Below are 19,074 nucleotides of genomic sequence, written 5' to 3'. Positions count from 1 at the left end.
ATGAAAAATAGTGAGCATAGAAATGAACAGTAGACTAGGTAGGTTTCTTGAAAAAGAGAGGAGGCGCACTAGGCACGCTTAAATACCAAGTCTTTTTCAGAACCTATCCTAGACATGCACTCTTATTCTATCCCTCTACTTTTCAGTCAACCATGTAAAGATCTCATAACAATTTATGCTTAATATTTTCTTATCGATAAGCATAAAATAATTAGACTTAAACTATTCATTTAATCTAGTTTTAGTCTTTAAACTTATTAAAAGGTTCTCACTATGTTTTAAAGACTAGCTAGAAAGCCTTATTTAATAATAAATAATTCTCATCCGATAACAAACACAAATGAAAAAAAAAGTCTAAATAATTTGACCTCGTAGGTTGAAATATAACAACCAAGTAGACTTATTCGTTCTTAACATGCCTTTAACTGAAGTTCTCTCATCATCACCTCATATTGAATTAATCATCCCTTCAAAATCTCGTAATCCTGCTCTTGGATTTGCTATTTAAGCTTTCAAGTCCCTTATACGACTCCCTTTACAAGTCCCTCATACGACTCCCTTTACAAGTCCCTCATAAATCATAAAATAAACAGACAAAATTAATTGATACGCTTTTGGAACTTAATAGTAAAATTAAAAGTTTATGATGCAAAATTGAAATATTAACTGTAAACAAAAAAGATTAAATTAAATAACCTTAACAAGGAGACGGCAGAAAACTAATGACTCGAGATCATGTTGATCCATTTGTATGCTCAACTAAATGCACCACTTTTCCATTATCTCTATCACGTGTTTCTACCACGGCAAATTCTAACAAGATCAGTTAATAAAATAAAATCCTCAACAACTAACATGTGTTGAACAACCTACAAACCACACCACTCATAACTCATTAGTAAAATAAAATAAATGAACAACTAACATGTGTTGACTAATATTGTACGTACATTGATACCCATTTTAAATGAGACTTTAATGTTGTGTGAGTTCAATTAGCGGCCCATAATGTGACGTAACGAGTATACAAATAAAAAGGCACATCCATAACAATATATGTAACCCACGTAATAGAAACCATATGGACATAAAAGATGTGTGTTAGGATATACCTAAACAGCAGAACCTCCTTATTCCACTTTGTTTGCAATATACCAAACAGGTTGTCACCGATATAACCCTGCAAAGGCTGAGGCCAATCATGCACCTAACTGTCATTGAGAGAATTTATAAAGGGTAGATCCACGCCCCACCACCACTCAACGTATATATTCCCAATTAGTCCAGTACACCATGTGAGGGGCATAATGTATGAACAATCTGTATAAACAATCTGTATAAACCACATATCATGAACCTCGCATCGAGAGTCTACAAAGTAGATTTTGATGACCAAAGAAACCCTTAACCATGTCATAATTGCATAGCCAAGGGTCCGGTGAATTGAAAAGTAAAATAATAAAGTATATACCTTGTTTGCATCGCACCCATATGCCAAATTGACAATCCCTCTGTTCTCCCCTTCTCCTTCACTTTCTCGGTGTTGAAACCAGAACATTACAACGAAAAAAATAACTAACTACACATGAATAGGTACAACGCAATTGAAACCGAAATAAACTTACACTATGAATATACAACCCAATCGAATGACATTAAAGCTACTAACTGCTTAACTAAATATCTAAATTGGATCTTGGTGTCTCGCCTTTGACCACGGGTCTTCCTTTTAGCCGTACAAATGGCCCTCAAATCCACCTGCCTAGCAGACTCTTGGTTTGAACCACATCCTGGATACATAGATATGTTAGGAATGGAGCACATCCATATCACAATAATCCCAACTCTAGTAGAGTAATCTGGTGATCTCCTGTCCATGAAATAGCACCACTGATATACACCTTGCATCGATAATCGATGACCAAAGATAACCACACCCGTCTTATACCAGCATAGGTGGGATCTCGTACCAATCACATTGGCACAACCCAAAATTAGCAAAATCAAATAACAAACGACATTCATGTTGAACAAATCCCACATAGTAAAAATCATTACTTTCATGCCACCAGGTACCTTGTATCACATAAATAGCAAGGAATTCTAAGTACAAAATTGGGGAAATCCACACAAGGCTTGTATACTACCAGTACAGAAAATGCCAAATAAGCTAAATAATATAATAGTTATTTTGATGACAGCCCCTCCAAGTCCAAGTAAACACTATGCTCTCCAAGGTATTAATATCAATATACCAGATCATGTGTACATGCCATAACAATCTCGTGCCAATGCACGTCCCTATTCTTATGTAGTGTGATAATGACATCACAAGTATATGGTGAGCAGGAGGTAACCATTTGTTGAAAATAACTAAGGACATACCCTTACCGTGATTCCATGTACAATTATTCTCCCAAGTAAGAGGTTGAGCAATTGTCCAGTAACACGTACTCCCAAGTAAGATGTCTGCGTTCTTGAATAAAAAAAATGTAAGTGTAAGGCAGCACCTGGATAGGAATACCTTGAGGTTAATTAGCTTTAAAAATTGGATGTCTCGCTTCAGTTGCAGTCCAGTTCCAAGGACCAAAGTATCAAGTGGACCATAACTTAGCACTGTTCGAGGATCAGAAGTGCTGAAGAGCACGTTCTGCACCCAGTATTGGGTCTGTCGCTTAAACTCCAACAATGATGATACCCATCTCTTCGATTTCGTGTGAAACCTTGCTCGTTGTTCGTCCATTGATCGGGCCCAGTCCAGGGCGCGATTTGTTGATTGAGTCCCCTTGCATGCCACCATATGTGCATCGGAGACGAGAGATCCCAAAAATCCCAGGTAAAATATGAGAACCAAATAAAGGTAGAGATCGAAAAAATCCAAGAAACCAGGCACATTGGTGGTCGAATGATTATGCTCCCAAATAGCCAGAACATCAATTGTAATTTCCACGCCAGCGAATCCTAGTCCGTCGCCAGATTCATGAGAAGAAACCAGAAATCCAAACGATCCCATAGATGGTTATTATTCAAAAAGTGGAGAGAGTAATAAGGCTCGTGGGAGCAAATAAAATCCCAATCGTCAATTGGGATTCTTGAATTAAATGAAAATATGAAACTGTCAAACAAAAACTCAAACCCGCTGATTCGAAAATAATAAATCATTGTGTAATCACCGTGCATTGAAAATCCACAAGAGTGGATGTTGTGATGTACAAAGAATTTCTTTTTCATTACTTGGAGAAGTGCACCGGCGTTGGAAGAGAAATCTAGAAAAGAAAACGTTCAGAGGGAGATTCAGAGAACATTTCCTTCGATTGTACCTTTTAGCAATAATGTATTTGGATAGGACATGTTTTGATGCATCAAACATTTTTTTGTCATTTTCATGAAGAAATCTACGGTTCCAAGACAACTGCTTCCGCAGAAGGATTCCTTTATTATCTCCCTTTATGACTAACACGTCCATTCCTTCAACAATGTTGGCATAAACTTTCCGTTTAATACCTTAATTATCATTTTTATTTTTGTTTTGATTATTTAATTTTTTTTGTGTAAATGTTTGTTTTGGTTTTATTTTGGTTATCTATAGTTAAGAAATTAATAGAATTATTAGCGTGATATTTTTTACTTTTTTCAATGATGACGTGACATATCTTATGGTAACACATTAACGTCACCGTTAAATTTTTTAATAGCGAGTGACCACAATAAAATCAAAACTACATGTTAACTATAATTTTAAAAATAAAACAAAAGTAATAGTTGATGTACAAAAACATATAGTTTACTATTGTCACGTGTGCAATGTGTTATTTAGTTTTTCTTAATACAGCTGCATATTTATTTTTTTAATAGTACAATTAGGTATTTAATTATTTTTATATAATTTGTATATAGTAATTTTTAATTTTTAATTATAATTAGTTTATACTTATAATTTTAATATTGTATAGTTAAAAGGACAATATGCTTTAGAGATTCAACCGTAATTAAATACACCAAAGAAATATAATTTATCTACTACTTTTAATAATTCAAGTAACGAATAAATTTTTATCTAAAGCAATAATTTGATTTATTCAAAAAAATATTTTTTAAAATATGATTTTTAAATATCAAATTAATTATGTAATAAAAATAAAAGATATTTCTATTGATTAAAATGTTTCAATAAACTTTATATCGTTGATAGGCATAATGCCAAAAATAGCCCCTAATGTTTATCAAAATGATCAATTTAGTCTCTATTCTTTTTTTAGTAATTTTAGCCTCAACGTTTTACTTAGGGCAAAAAACTCTCTTTATAGACGAAAACTTTTATTTAACACATAATTAACACTCTAAAATAGGATCATTTTTTAACCTGGAATAACACGTTGAGGGATAAAATGTCTCATAAAAAAAATAAGAGACAATGTGATTATTTTATCAACTGTTAGGGGTTTTTTTACCCTAAAATGAAATGTTGGAGGCCAAATTACTCCGAAAATTAGAATAGGGGGCAAAATGAATATTTTGGTAAACATTGGGAGCTAACTTTCGCATTATACCTTGTAAAAATACACTATTTAAGTAGTTTACGACATCAACTACTTGGTTGTAAGTCTGTTTAAGGCCCTGCTTTGTCATTTTCCTGAAGAATCCCAAGGCCTAAATATTAACAAGCCTACAGTTTTTTCTAATTTCCCCATCAATTCCAGTTAGTACATTTATATTCCCCATCTTAACAACTGATTTCGCAAATGAACTGAAGAAAAGCTCTTGATCAGACGCAAAATCCCAAACCAGCTTTCTTATCTCCCCTTCATGATCTTCATCCACCAACACATTATCAGATCCCAACAGTCCATTTCCTCCAATAATGTTGATGTAATATTGATTGTCGAATTTCGCAGGAGTTACAAAATCGAGCGGTGCGATCGCTTCATTCCTTCCCGACTCCGGGCATATCGACTGGAGGATTCTTCGAAAAGTCCGGTATCGTTGGTACTTATCGTACTTTTCTTCCATGTATATGTCGTAAATTCTTTGTCTGAAACTCAAACATCTAGCCTTCCCGAATGTATGGCTACCTGTTCATTTCATTTATCAAAGAATTCATCTTATGGTAGTGTTCCAACATACATACATATGCATGCATGCAACATCCATACATACATTAAGGATTGAGAGAGAGACCTGACAAAGCAACCAAGTCTTCTACATCAAGACCATGTTGGTTGAAGTTGGCAATGAGAGTCTCCAAAGAGGAATTTGGGGATGGAATGAATTGGTTTGCACCATCAAAGCTTGCTTTCAAGGAATCTTTCCTCCCTAACCAGACCTTCCAACTTGGGCCTCCTCTCTGGTGAAACAAAACACTCGCTTATAAAAATAGCATTATCGTGGTTGTGAGCATCATTCGCTACTAGATCAGACATATATACTAAGATTAAGCAATAGTATGAGTTTCAAATACCATTGCGACGGCATCACGAGCGACCATTGCCAGAATATCAGCACAAGAGACGGTTAAGGGACAAGCCTTTTCCAAATGGTGCTTGATCTCATCGATGACATGGAATCCACGCAACGAATTCAGGTTAGGCCCTGCTTGCTTTTCACTAATGACGTCTCCATAGTTGTCCAAAAGAAGCGATGCATCACATCCCTGACACCCCAAATATTATTCATCAATTAAACCATGAAAACTGAAACAGATAAGAGAACTCTAACCATGACAAAGCAATCGTGAAAATGCAAGCGAAGGAGTGAAGCAGCCATTCGAGGATCTTTCAGCACTGCAATCTTGACATTCCGGCTAACAATCGCTTCTGCCAAGGGACATGTTTCTTTGTAGTAGTCAAGATACAGTAGTCCATCTTCGACGCTCGATGTAATCTTAACTGCATTTAAAACCAAAACCAGGAGTATACAGAATGCTCCAGTAATCTCCATTGAAGCAAATCAAAGAACACTACATATGGAATTAAGGTAGCTCATAGGAATATTGCAGCTACATATAGCAATCTATATATGCGTACACGTTTTGAAAGTTATAGTTTTCTTGTACCATTAATCTATTATATGTTTTTTTCAAGCCTACTTGTCTTTAAAAAAATCCCTTTGAGCTCTTTAATCAAAGTGGATGCAACTAACCCAACCAAACCGGTCTCTCTTTATTTTCTGTCACTACTAGTCTTGCCACTTCTACAGTCTGAATGATCCTATTCGAACCCGACAACAAAAATTTCAACACATATATTGTAGTTTAAGCTCTTGTTGCGTTATTAAAATCAATAAATGCATAGTCAAATTATGGTTCTGTCTAACTCTTGAACGGTTAACCTTTTCCATCGTTCTGAATTTTCAATAAACTTCTTAAAGTGCCAATTTAGTTCATAACATCACCAAAGATTGGCTTAAACTTCACCATTTAGTTCATAACATCGCCAAAACGTTGAACTCAGAGGACAATGATCAAGTCTTAATTCTGCTCGCTGGTAGCAAAGTTGTTTTATGCCTTTTCCTGACCGGAGTATACGATCAAACCTATCAAAGGAATGAATGCACATTATAAGCAATTGAACAATGTGGAACTTTACGAATAATCAGTGGCAGAGTCAAAAATGTTTTACAAAAGTTATTACTTACCATGCCGGATACCTCTTCTTCTTCTCCCCTTCTCTAGGGATCTTACCGACACATCTATCCGAGTTGATTTCATACTTGTAGGTGAGAGGAAAGTTTATTACCCCTTCTTTCCATCCATCAAATACATGTCCACGACCGAGTTCATTATGAAGCTGTGGAACAGAGTTGAAGCCATTAACTTTTGTAGTTAAAGAAGTTCGTATGCTAAGGTAAACCTAGATGGCTAGATCACTGTGATACTCACTTGATCATTGTTGATTACTTCATCCCAGCGAAACAAGCTCTCTCACCTCGGAATCCAACATATTTAGACTATAATTTAAATCGTCGAACCAAAATATTTTACTGTTAGGAAACTATAGAAGCTCGATATCAAATCGAAACGATGGAAGCACCCCTCTCTATATAGTCATTACCTTGTTTCCCATGTAGCCCATAAGACCAATTCCAATCGGAGAGACCTTCAAATTGTTTATATGTCTCCTCAACCTCTCCAACCATCTGCTTGCTAACTATCCTTGCGTACTTCGGACATGACCCTGCCCCATCATTGTCATGTTGCTTCTAAGAAAGTATCATCATCCTCTACCAGAAACTCATCGGATACTTCAGAGAAAGAATCATCAACTTCTAGATTTGGTAGTTCATGCAGCAACATTGACTCTAGGTTTCCAGAGCTATGATGTGATATTTTCAGTCTGCTATCTGTTAACGCGGGAGGATGTGGACTACAGAATACGGAGTTCTCCACCGGAGTAAAGTCGAATCTAGTTGAGATGCTCAGTACTCTTCGGAATGTCGAACGTGAAGAGACAACTAGTAGAGTTTGTTAGTAATGCTCAATCCCACGTAGAGTGAGAAATATATTGGAATTGTATAATTAAGGCTTTCATTCTTCACTCTCTTATTAAGTGATAGAGAGAAAATGGGACTTTTTGTGTACCGTTGTCGTTTGTCTCGTGTTCGTCGCAATATATGTCAACATGGATTCTAAAATTTTTAGAGAAAATTCGTAAGAATTATTCTCAGGCATAAAAGGATCGTGAAAGAATGTTTGTTTTGATATTTATAGGTTGATATGTTCGAATTTTATATTTTCATAGAATAACAATTGATTAATTAGTTGTATTAATTTCTGAAATTTAAAATTCAAACAGTTAGTTTTCTTAAATTAATCTGTAAACGTTATAACGTACCTGGCCCATTTTACGTCTCTGTTCAATATAAGAATTGGATTGTTAATTGTGTCAGTTACGAGAATTACAAAATAATTGTAGGAGTTACAAATGTCTAAGAATTATACAATGTATCTAGACGTTTTAAGGGTCATTCATCTATTTAATTCAGCAATTTCATATAATAAAAGGTAGCAGTTACAAATTATTAATTTCAGGAAATAAAATTAGACTTTAATCTGATTTTTGTTGGACAAATTTACCCCTGCATGAAGCCTATAAATAGAGAAGTTTTGTTATCTTCTCAGCTCACCAATTCACTTTCGACTCTCAAATCTCTCTCAACTCTATCAAACTTTCTAAGCTTTTGACTCTTTTTGGCGAGGAGGAGTACCACCAGCAGTCCATTTCGTTTTTGGGTGTATGGTATTCGGGGACGATCCATCTATTAGAACGATTACACATATCAGGGCGAATTCGTTTATAAGACAGTAATTTTACATGACACGGTTTACAACGATCGAATTATTTATTTTATTTATTTTTCCAGTCAATGCTGACGGTATGATTTTGCAGTCAATATTTCTAACAGGGTTGCATCTAACAAGTGTTCCGGCCAGTCCAACCTAGTGTGAAAATCGACACCATTTATTCTCTTCAAACATTTTACTTAGCAGTCTCCAAATGCTGATTACACCTCATTTGCAATGGCAGAGCATCGATTTCGTCTGCCACTACATCTGCAACCGAAGAAGTTCGTAACACGGGAGACGGTGGAGCACTATAACATTTGTGCTTGCTTTCAGGTTCCAAAGATTTGTTCAAAGTTCTTCGAATGATCATCTCCCATTTAGGAATGGGTCTGTTATCCTCAGCTCCCAATACATTCCCAGCATTCAAATGGACCGCCTCCTGGAGGCTGTCCAAAGCAGACCAATTTTCAAATAACTTGCATTTGCACATGGGGCTTACTCATCCACAAGATGTTGAATATTGAACCTCAAATGACATTAAGATCCACCAACAAAAGGAAATACTCACCCGATAACGTAAATATCGGAAGGATCATAGGTGCAAAGCCAATCATTAATCTCGAGATCCTCCGATAGAAGTCTTTCAGCTACATTGCAAGTGCCTATTATCACTCTATAGGCAACCACAATATGTTTCAATAAGAATTAAAACTCAAACACCTTAAGGCTTACAATTTAAGTAGAGAAAATAACTTCAGTGACCGAAAATGCCTTATAATATACGATTTTAATCAACTATTTTTGGATTTGCGAAAATGACCAACAAATTCGAAAGTTCGAACTTCAATTTCACAACTCAGTTTCCAAATACGCATTGCGATTTTCCAAATTCGCAACGCGATTTCCAAATCCGCAACACTGAATTTCAAATTCGCAACTCGATTTCTGAATTCGCAACGCGAATTTTGTTTTCGCAACTCGATTTTCGAATTCGCAACACGAATTTTAATTTCGCAACAGGTTTTAGTTTCGCAACACAAATGTTTTGGGTATATAACTACGCAGAAGCAACAACTCATAACCTAAATCCCTAAATCGCAACTCATTCCATCTCTATCTATCACTCTTTCCGGCGACATCCGTTCCTATATCCAACGACATCCTTCCCCATCTCTAATTTTTTTACATAATTTTATTTCTATATAATTTTTCAATGATTTCTCTCCCAAATTATCAACTATCAACTTAATAAAGGTATGTTTTTCTCTAAGTTAGTGATGATATGTAGTTTATAGCTCATTTGTTTAGTAAATTAATTTACAATTTGTAGAATGAAATCATCTAATGTTGATCATGTTTGGATAAATTTGTGTTTTGGAGGGTCATGGGAGAATGTTCATGGTGTTTTACAATATATGTCTTTACCCATGAATCTTCAACTAAAACTATCATTTAAAAAGTTAACTTATGAAACTCTAATGTTACGTGTTGCAAAGAAATTGAATTTAGAGCCTCTAAGTGGATTTAGGCTATCTTATCAGAGAAAAGATAAAGTTTATTTGTTAACCAACAATGAAGATGTTGAACGATTCATTGCTTACATTAGTGTTTCGCAAGAAGATGATGTTACATTGTATGTTGTTGAACCTAGAAGTAGTGCAGTTGGGTCAGTAGCGGGTAGTAATCAACTAAGTTTTTCAACACCAGTTTATGGTGCTCATAATGTACAACGTTGTTATGAACCTCAAAATTTAATGGTTCCACCACAATTTCATCACCAAGAAAATTTAGTTTCACCACATTTCCAATACCAAACACAATATCAAACACAATCTCAAAACCCACAACATTTTCCTAATCCAAATCCTAATCAACTTTCAGCACCAAATTCCGATATTCGTATTGACCAGTTAGACGATTATGAGCCAACAGAAAAAATTGTGAGTACTATTCAGTATTCGAAATTTGATCTTGGTCAATACCCGGACTTTGATCTTGGTCAATACCCGAACTTTGATCTTGGTCAATACTCGGATTTTGATGATGTTTCAGAAGAAGAAATAGACTATGCGTGTAATGATTTTGATATTGGTCAATACCCGAATTTTGATGATGAAATAGCCGTTGCCGAGGAAGATGTTGTTGATAATAATGAGGAGGAAGTTACGACTGTGAATGAACATGTTGAACATCCATTCTGTAATTCATATAACCCTGAAGAAGAAAAAGAAGAAAAAGTCCCCGAAGAAAATAAAAAGAAGAAAATACCACGGGAGTATAACTGGAATATGTCAGAATTACTTCAGATATCGGAAGAAGAGTTGGTAAAGATAGCAGTTGATTGTTACACAAAATTTATTCGTATCAAGAAAAATGATTGTTTTGATACAAAGGAAGACTTGAAGATAGCTTTGTATACGAAATGTGTGGAAGATGGCTATCAACTAAAAGTTAACAAATCAAGAAAAGATCGTTTCGAAACAAAGTGTATGATTGACAAAAACTGTACGTGGTGTATGATTGCAAAAATGATAAAAGATTGCGAAATGTTTCAAGTTAGGACTTTTATTGATAAACATACATGTTCAAGAACCCAAGTTTTTCCTCACCATAGACAGGCAAACAAAAAGGTGTTGGGTGGTTTTCTGGCTGAGTTAATGTTTTTGAATGGCAGGGTATATCGGGGACATGAAATTATGACTGACATGAATGCTCGGTTCAAGATTAGTATCTCATATTCTCAAGCTTGGAGAGCCAAATGTTATGCCTTCGAATTGTTTAGGGGGTCTCCAGAAGCATCGTTTGCCCAACTGCCGGCTTATTGTCACAATTTAAAGCTGAAAAATCCTGGGTCGGTAACTCATATCAAAACAGATAGAGATGGACGCTTTGAGTTGTTGTTTATCGCCATTGGTGTTGCGGTTAGTAAATCAATATAATTTTGTTGATTCATTTTTGTTAGTTACATGCATTTCACATTTAAATGATTATGTCTTGTGTATATTATTTTGTAGATTCGTTCGTTTATTACTTACATGCGCCCAGTTATTATAGTTGACAAAGTACATTTGAAAGGTCGATACCTTGGAGTAAACTTATTAGCAGTAGCCATGGATGCTAATAATGGGATACTACCAATAGCTTACGGGGTTGGCAAATCTGAAACCTCTGATTTATAGACATGGTTTATGGGGCATCTTAGGGATTACATAGGTCCTATTAGCAATCTGACAATTATATCCGATAGGGCAAACTCAATTGACAACGTTGTTAGAAGGTGTTTCCCAGATGCTTTTCATGGACTTTGTCGTGTTTATTTGTACAGAAATCTAAAATCAAGGTCTGCTGGTATAAAAAATCACAAATGGACATACTGGAATGCTGTAAAAACTTATCGGGAAGTGAATTTTAATAAGCATATAAATTGTTTAAGACATGTTTTGCCTCAATGTGCTCAAACACTAGAAGATGTCGGGTTTGAAATATGGTCAAGAGTACATCAACTTGGAGCAAGATATGGTTTCATGACGTCTAATAGTGCAGAATCAATCAACGCTCTAAGTCGTCATTCCCGAAAATTACCCATTACTATGTTAATGGAGTTTTTTCGAGCCTCTATTCAACAGTGGTACTATAAGAAAAGAAACCATACATGTATTATTTCTTTAAATTCGTAACTTATCATATATTTTACTAAGTATTATTTATTTAAATTTACAGGAACATTGGAACGTTATGTTACACCATGGACTGAAAAAAGATAACGAAACGTGTTGTAAAGTCAACGTCATGGAGAGTTAAACCATGTTCAAACACTTTGTTTGAAGTATTGGATAATAACTTAAATGGGCTTGTCGATCTAAATGCAAAGACGTGTAGTTGTATGAAATGGCAAACATCTGGTTATCAGTGTGGCCATGTTATAAAAGTTGCTCTTTATCTAAACCAAGATTATTCAAGCACATACGATATGGATTGCTACACTACAGAAGTATATCGACAAACTTATACCGAGATTGTCTATCCTATTCCACATCCTTCTGAGTGTGACATACCAGTTGACTTACAAACAGTTTTGCAACCAGTCATGGACAGCAGGCTACCTGGCCGACCAAAAAATCACGATCGTATACCGTCTAAGGGTGAAGAGAAGAGGATATCGACATGTAGTCAGTGCAAGGAAAATGGTCATACAAGGTTGACCTGTAGATCACTAGTGCCATCACAATCATCTTTTCCTCTACCAAAATATGGATCCTCATCAAAATCCAAAGCTCATATAGTGCCAAGAAAAAGGAAATCAAAATAACAATCAAAATCAAAATCCCAATCACAACCGGCTTCACCCTTTGGGACTTATTAACTTAGGTGATTTTTAAATGCAAACGTTGTATTATGTGTATTTTAGGTGTGAATGCATACATTTCAGTTAGACATTCATTAGTAACTTGAGTTTGAACATTGCTATATCTGTTCAGTTGTTATCACTTATCAGATTTTTTGTTGCGATTGTTGCGAAAGTCAAATTCGAAACGTGAAAATTGCAACTCGAATTTGACTTTCGTGTTGCGAATTTAATTTTATCATTGCGAAAATGTACCTTAAATAAGTCTTTTTTTCCTTCAACATAATGCAGATTGAAATTTAAAACAACAAATCAACTTTTAAAAATCAATTAAACAAGCAAAAAATAAGATTTATTTACACATCAATTAAACAAATCAACTTTTACAAATCAATTAAACAAGCAAAAAATAATTCTTATTTCCTCATCAATTAAACAAATCAACTTGTACAAATACATCAATTTCACGCAGAAAGTTTTTTATGCACAAATACATCAAGTTCACGTAGCTCACTTTAGGATTAACCTGCAAAAACCAAACATTTGCTCAAACAACACTTTCTACACATCTAAAACCAACAAACATCAAATTATTGAATTCTAGGTACTTAACCAAACATTTTCAAACCAACAAAGAGTATATATGTTAACAACACTTGCTCAAACTTACCAATTGTTTATGCACAATTTCAGCACGCGGATGCAGGTAGACAGCGTCTCGCATATATCGCTCTAGCCATAAAATACCGAAACCATAAGCCTACTACACCTCTATCTCTATCTGTGGGAGGTAGAAACTGTTTACTTCCTGTCATCAAACGTTCCAAGCACATGCATACAAGAGGACCACAATCCTCTCTGGCTCCCTGCGTTTGTTGTGGCGTAGTCTCATCTCTGATCATTGTAACTTTGAACTTCTTTGGCTTCTTGTTTCCAGAATTAGTCCAATAATCAATCGCATCAAAGTATTTAGCCAAATGAGCGCACCATCCCTTACAAATAATATCTCTCAAATCAGACAATGGTATGCAATTCAACATGTTGTCATATACCATTATCTTCAGGGATGGGAGCTGAAGCTCGACGAGAAGCCAATGACGGCGTTCTAAAACAGGGATAAACATATGCAATCATAAATAATAATTCAATTGCGCACATCAAATTTTTATTTATGAACACCTTTAAAATATTCAAAAATAAATACTAACATTATCGACCTCCCACCATACATGATAAAGTTTAGCTTTTCCATTACCCAACAATATGAAGTGTCTCTCTGATCCTTCAAGTGAGCTACGTGAAAAGACGTCGGCATAATAGTCCATCGCGTATTTTTTATTTTCTTCAATTTCCTTATTATCAGAAGACGTGACACCCATGCATCAATATGTTGTTTTATAAAAAATACATATATTAGTGAATTTCATAAATTTAAAAACAATTAATCAAAATGCAATATAAGAAGAATATAAGACTTACCCCCCGTCGAAATAGCCATTGTCTTCAACCCCTAATAACACACCCCACCAAGACCTATCAAGAAACAAATGCATATCATCGTCGAGTTTGCATATGTCAGCGTAACACCCCTGGCTCCGCTCATGTAGATAAAAATCAACTGTGGTCTTAGCCCAAAAGGTATTATCCAAATTGTGTCCGGTAGTGTTCTCCTCTCCACTTTAGATACCAGAATGGTCCTGACTGATAACTCATACGAAAGTCAACTCTCATCCATCATGTCGGGCACGTGAGAGGGTTTATCAATATGTCGACATATTATGCCATGTGAATCGGGCTCTCAAACGGTGGGAGGGACCTCTTGAACGATGACAGGAGCCTCTTAAATGGTGGGAGGGGCCTCTTGAAGGATGATAGGGGCCTCTTAAACGATAGGAGAGGCCTCTTGAACGATGATAGGTGAATCAGGCTTCTTTTTACAAAGTCTTGGCACTATTGGGGTGAACGGATACGTAATGACACGTGTACGACGTCTGATGCATGAACCCTATCGTGCAAAAAAAAAACCCGACGTAAAGCATCTACCTTATCGGGCAGCTAAAAATAAATTAATACATAAATCAGTAAATAAACAAACAAATAATGTCGAAAAAAGGTTATTTGCATTTTTAGTATAGTATTAAACAAACTTACCTCATTGCGTAGAGTATGAACCTCATTTTGCAACGATGCAACAATCTCACGTAGAGCGGCTACCTCATCACGTAAAGTAGATACCTCACCACGTAAAGCACCATTGTCATCGCATAAAACCTATACCTCACCACTTAAAGACCGTACCTCATCACGCCATGCACCATTGTCTTCACGTAAAGTACCGACCTCCTCACGCAAAGTATTGACCTCATCACGTAACTCCCATATCTCATCCCGTGGAGGTGGAGAACAGGGAGATAAATGTCGTGGCATCTTTGTCGGTCGCCTATCATGAGGTGATGGTGGAGAAGAGGCTTGATGATGTGATTGAATAGGTGATGGCTCTCGTTGTGGAGGTGTATAATCGGCTCGATTAGGTGATGGCTCTGGGTGAGGTGATGGCTCTCGAAGTGGGGGTTGCTCATCATCCATGCCATCAAAAACGCTTACTAGCTTGCCACCAATCAGTAGCAAGCTCAACCTCTGTGGGTGTCAGCCTCTGTAATGGATAGTTGGCCTCCTAACAATATAAAAGATCAAACAAAGTTAAACGTCTACTAGTAATAACTTGTTTATATATGGTAGTATTTGTGTTAACTTACATCATTCATCGTCGTATATGGTAGTAACTCTTCCCAATCCAACAGCCGAATCCTTCTCCAGGAAATAGCCCTAGGAATATCATTTGATTTTTTGATTGCATATGTCCACATAATGGAAAAGCCTCAAATATCCAAATCTACAAAAATATAATACACAAACATTAGTAATTGTTAAATAAATAATTATAATCTTGGAAACATTATATAGAAATTCTTATCTTAAAGCCTGCCAAAGTGTATTTGGAACCATGGCCACGCAAACTTTTTCGGTCCTCAAAGGCAGACGACAACTTTTTTCAGGTAGCTTTCCATAGATATGAACCCCACGGAAATAGGTTTCATGCATTTAGGTCCTCTACCAATAATATTAGGTCCTCAGAAATAGGTTGTCTGGTCTCTTTGCCTAAAAAGTCGGCATGCAAAAGTAATAAATGGCATACTCGGACAACATCGAGGTCATTTATCCGAGTAAAACCATCTTTAACAAATAATATTTTCAAGTCGTCGACGTGTAAACTCAGCTTCTCCTGTGCCCGCTTAGGAAAAACCCGAGATAACCATGATGGGCGAGCTATATGACTAGTGTATCGACCTACATCATCGTGTCCGAAGCGTAGACCAGTGATTAAGCAAAATTCCTCCCGCCCAAAACAAGTATATGCCGGAGGAAAATGAAACCATATCTCTTCATTATCTTGTTGTATCCTCTCGGGTAGATCGTTAGTCATGGTCTGAAGAAACAAATGGGTCAACATAGCATCTCCACCCGGATGTTGTACTTTCAACCATGGCCCGAAGCAAGTATCCTTAAACAAATTTCTTTGTGCAGTATAAGTGTCGACACTATTGTAATGGCTAGGCTTAATTTATTCCTTAAGGTCAATGAAGCCGAAAAAAAATTCTACAAAAACAATAAACATACCAAGTTAGATATACCAAAAACTACAAATTATATACTATAAACAGACATGATATTAAACAGTGAAAACAACAAATATGTTTCAAACTTGCACGGTATTCACCCAAGTCATTATTCTATCATAGTTCACAAAATGCATCAGTAAACATCCCAGAAGTAAGGACTTATATAAACATTTAAAAGGACAACATATAGGTTTTGTACAGGTTCAAGGACAACATAAAGAGTAGTAGTTTATTCTTGAAACTTAAATTCGCAACACTGTAAAGTTAGTATTTGTCTTTGTTTTTTGGTTGAAGTAATGCAATTCATTCAAGTTTCAATCTGCAGAAGAAGAATAGTTTCTGAAATTTAAAATTGCAACGCGAAAATGAAAATCGCAACGCGAAACTAAAATCGCGTTGCGATTTTCATTTTCGGGTTGCGATTTTCATTTTCGCGTTGCGATTTTCATTTTCGCGTTGCGATTTTCATTTTCGTGTTACGAATTTAAGTTTCAAATAGTCTTCTACAAATTGAAACTTGAATGAATTGCATTACTTCAACCAAAAGACAAATACTAAATTCACAAGGTTAAAGACTAAACAGTTTAACAGTATTAGCAGCAACCGAATGAATTTACTAAGCAATCTAAGTGAAATGGTTAATCTATTACTGAAATTACCAGTAAATTTATCATCAATTTAAATATGAAAAATCTAATAATAATACAAAAATTTCAAAATAAAAATAATTAAAAAAACTAACCCTCGGTGGTTGATTTTCCATTTCTGACCGTGAATGGTTGTGAGGGTGGCTCTGAGAGATGGAGATAAACGAATTTCGTCGGAGATGGGGACGGATTTTGTCGGAGATGGAGACAGATGTCGCCGTAGAGAGTGAGAGATGGAGATGAGACTGAGTTGTGATTTAGGGTTTTAGGTTATGATTTGCGATTATACTGTTTACATTTATGTTTCGAAATAAATATTGTGTTTCGAAATAAATATTGTGTTTTGAATTCGAAAATAAAATTCGCGTTGCGAAAATAAACGCGCTTTGCGAATTTGACTTCTGTGTTGCGAATTTGACTTATGTGTTGCGAATTTGGAAAATCGCAATGCGATTTACATATTCGTGTTGCGAATTTGGAAACTGAGTTGCGAAATTGGAGTTCGCGAATTTGTTTGTCATTTTCGCAAATAAAAAAAAATTGATTAAAATCGTATATTATAAGACATTTTCGGTCACTGAAGTTATTTTTTCATTTAAGTATCAACATCTTGCAGACAAACCTCACATCAGTTGTATTTATGTACTGTGTATCTGAACATCAAAATCATACAAAACAACTTTAACATAACAAAAATTTTCTTAATTCGGTCTTAAGCTCAGAAAAATATTGAAGGATATATGTAAAACGCAAATATTACCTGAAATTCAGCTTCTGTAGTCAGATTGGTTGTCAGAAATTGAAAGTCTTCTGAGCTGAACGTTAACATATTAATTGAAATGTGATAATCGTTTGAGATTCTAAAATTAAATTTTATCATTTCCCAACTAACATGTTAATATTCAGCTAAAATAGTCATCAATTTTTTAACCAAAAAAAATAAAAGTTTAGAACATATGAATAGTCAAATGATCATTTTGTAACTTTTAATAGTTGAGAAACTCAACAAAATAACACCTTATAGTTTAAAGGTCATTTTATAATTTTTAATAGTCGATATTCAATAAAACTACTCCAATATGCGGGACTCAATAAAGTAACACTTATAATCAGCAATCAGTTGTGTATTTTACCCTAAAACTACCTTAATATATTTTTATGAAAATAATTAATAACGTAATATATTTTAATTTATATTATAAAAATAACTTTATGATATTTTATAGTTTATATTATAATTAATATTCTAGAGGATAAGTACATTCACCGTGTGAACACTACTAAATAAAGAGATTGAGATGTGATAGAGTTTCCTTTAGACAACTTGAGTGAATCAATTTGTATCATTTATTTTAAGAAGTCTCAACTATAAATAAAGACATATTCGATCTTATTTGCATTACTCATCCATCATTCCTCAATATAAATCATTTACTTTAGAGCCCTCTTGTTCTCTTTTTGTAATATCTTCAATTTTGGCTAGTGACCAAAATATAAGTTTTGAAAGTTTAGTGACCAAAGATAAATTTGAAAAAGTTCAGACACCAAAAATATAATTTTTAAAAGTTATATATTTGACCCATAAATAGATTAGTGGAATTGAAGTCAATTTTCCTTATTTAGTCGAAATTGGGGAAATTTGGTGACTAAAGTGAATTTTTTAAAAATTGCATGGCCAAAGTAGAAGGTCAACTTTATTTTGGTTCATCTTTGACTCTGAGATATTTTAATGGAAGATATTTCAAGGGTAAATGGAAATTATCACATTTTATTAAGGGTAAAGTGATAATTTCTCATTAAATAAATTTTAAATTTATTTACTTAGAATATAGCAAGTGTAAAGGCTAATATGCAATGTTTTCAAAACCGGACCGGACATTGAATCGGTGAAGGTACTGGTTCACTGGTTCAACCGCGGTTGAACCGGATTTTATATAAAATAATATATTTTTTTAATTTTACATAATATTCAAAACAATATTAATATATATGTAACACTTTTTTTAAGTTTACAATATTAAAAGGTATAAAAATATCACAAGTCATAACATGTATAAATGAAAAACCATAAAATCAAGTGAAACAAAATGATTTAAATCAACTACAACATAATATTTAAGG

At 34.8% G+C, this 19,074-nt stretch overlaps 1 protein-coding gene and 1 pseudogene across 1 annotated transcript; both read right to left on the bottom strand.

Moving 5' to 3' along the window:
- Positions 1-571: 571 nt before the first annotated feature.
- LOC120114505 lies at positions 572-17,782 on the bottom strand (annotated as a pseudogene).
- Positions 4,526-6,003, bottom strand: LOC120114495 (peroxidase 20-like). The gene is made up of 4 exons (XM_039135382.1): positions 5,716-6,003; positions 5,459-5,650; positions 5,179-5,344; positions 4,526-5,072 (listed from the first exon to the last, which is right to left on the bottom strand). Exons 1-4 carry the CDS (start codon positions 5,935-5,937, stop codon positions 4,651-4,653), a joined length of 1,002 nt encoding a protein of 333 aa, XP_038991313.1. The 5' UTR covers positions 5,938-6,003; the 3' UTR covers positions 4,526-4,650.
- Positions 17,783-19,074: the final 1,292 nt, after the last annotated feature.

The sequence above is a fragment of the Hibiscus syriacus genome, unplaced genomic scaffold (genome assembly GCF_006381635.1).
Source record: "Hibiscus syriacus cultivar Baekdansim isolate YM2019G1 unplaced genomic scaffold, ASM638163v2 tig00110229_pilon, whole genome shotgun sequence".
Lineage (NCBI taxonomy): Eukaryota > Viridiplantae > Streptophyta > Magnoliopsida > Malvales > Malvaceae > Hibiscus > Hibiscus syriacus.
The sequence above is the reverse complement of the archived record's forward strand: the minus strand, read 5'-3'. Positions and strand labels throughout refer to the sequence as shown.

Coding starts and splice junctions, on each gene's coding strand:
- LOC120114495 (XM_039135382.1), bottom strand. CDS start 5,937: ATGGAGATTACTGGAGCATTCTGTATACTCCTGGTTTTGGTTTTAAAT. Junction 5,345..5,458: donor CTCGTGATGCCGTCGCAATG/GTATTTGAAACT, acceptor TTGTTTCACCAG/AGAGGAGGCCCAAGTTGGAA. Junction 5,073..5,178: donor AGACTTGGTTGCTTTGTCAG/GTCTCTCTCTCA, acceptor TGAAATGAACAG/GTAGCCATACATTCGGGAAG.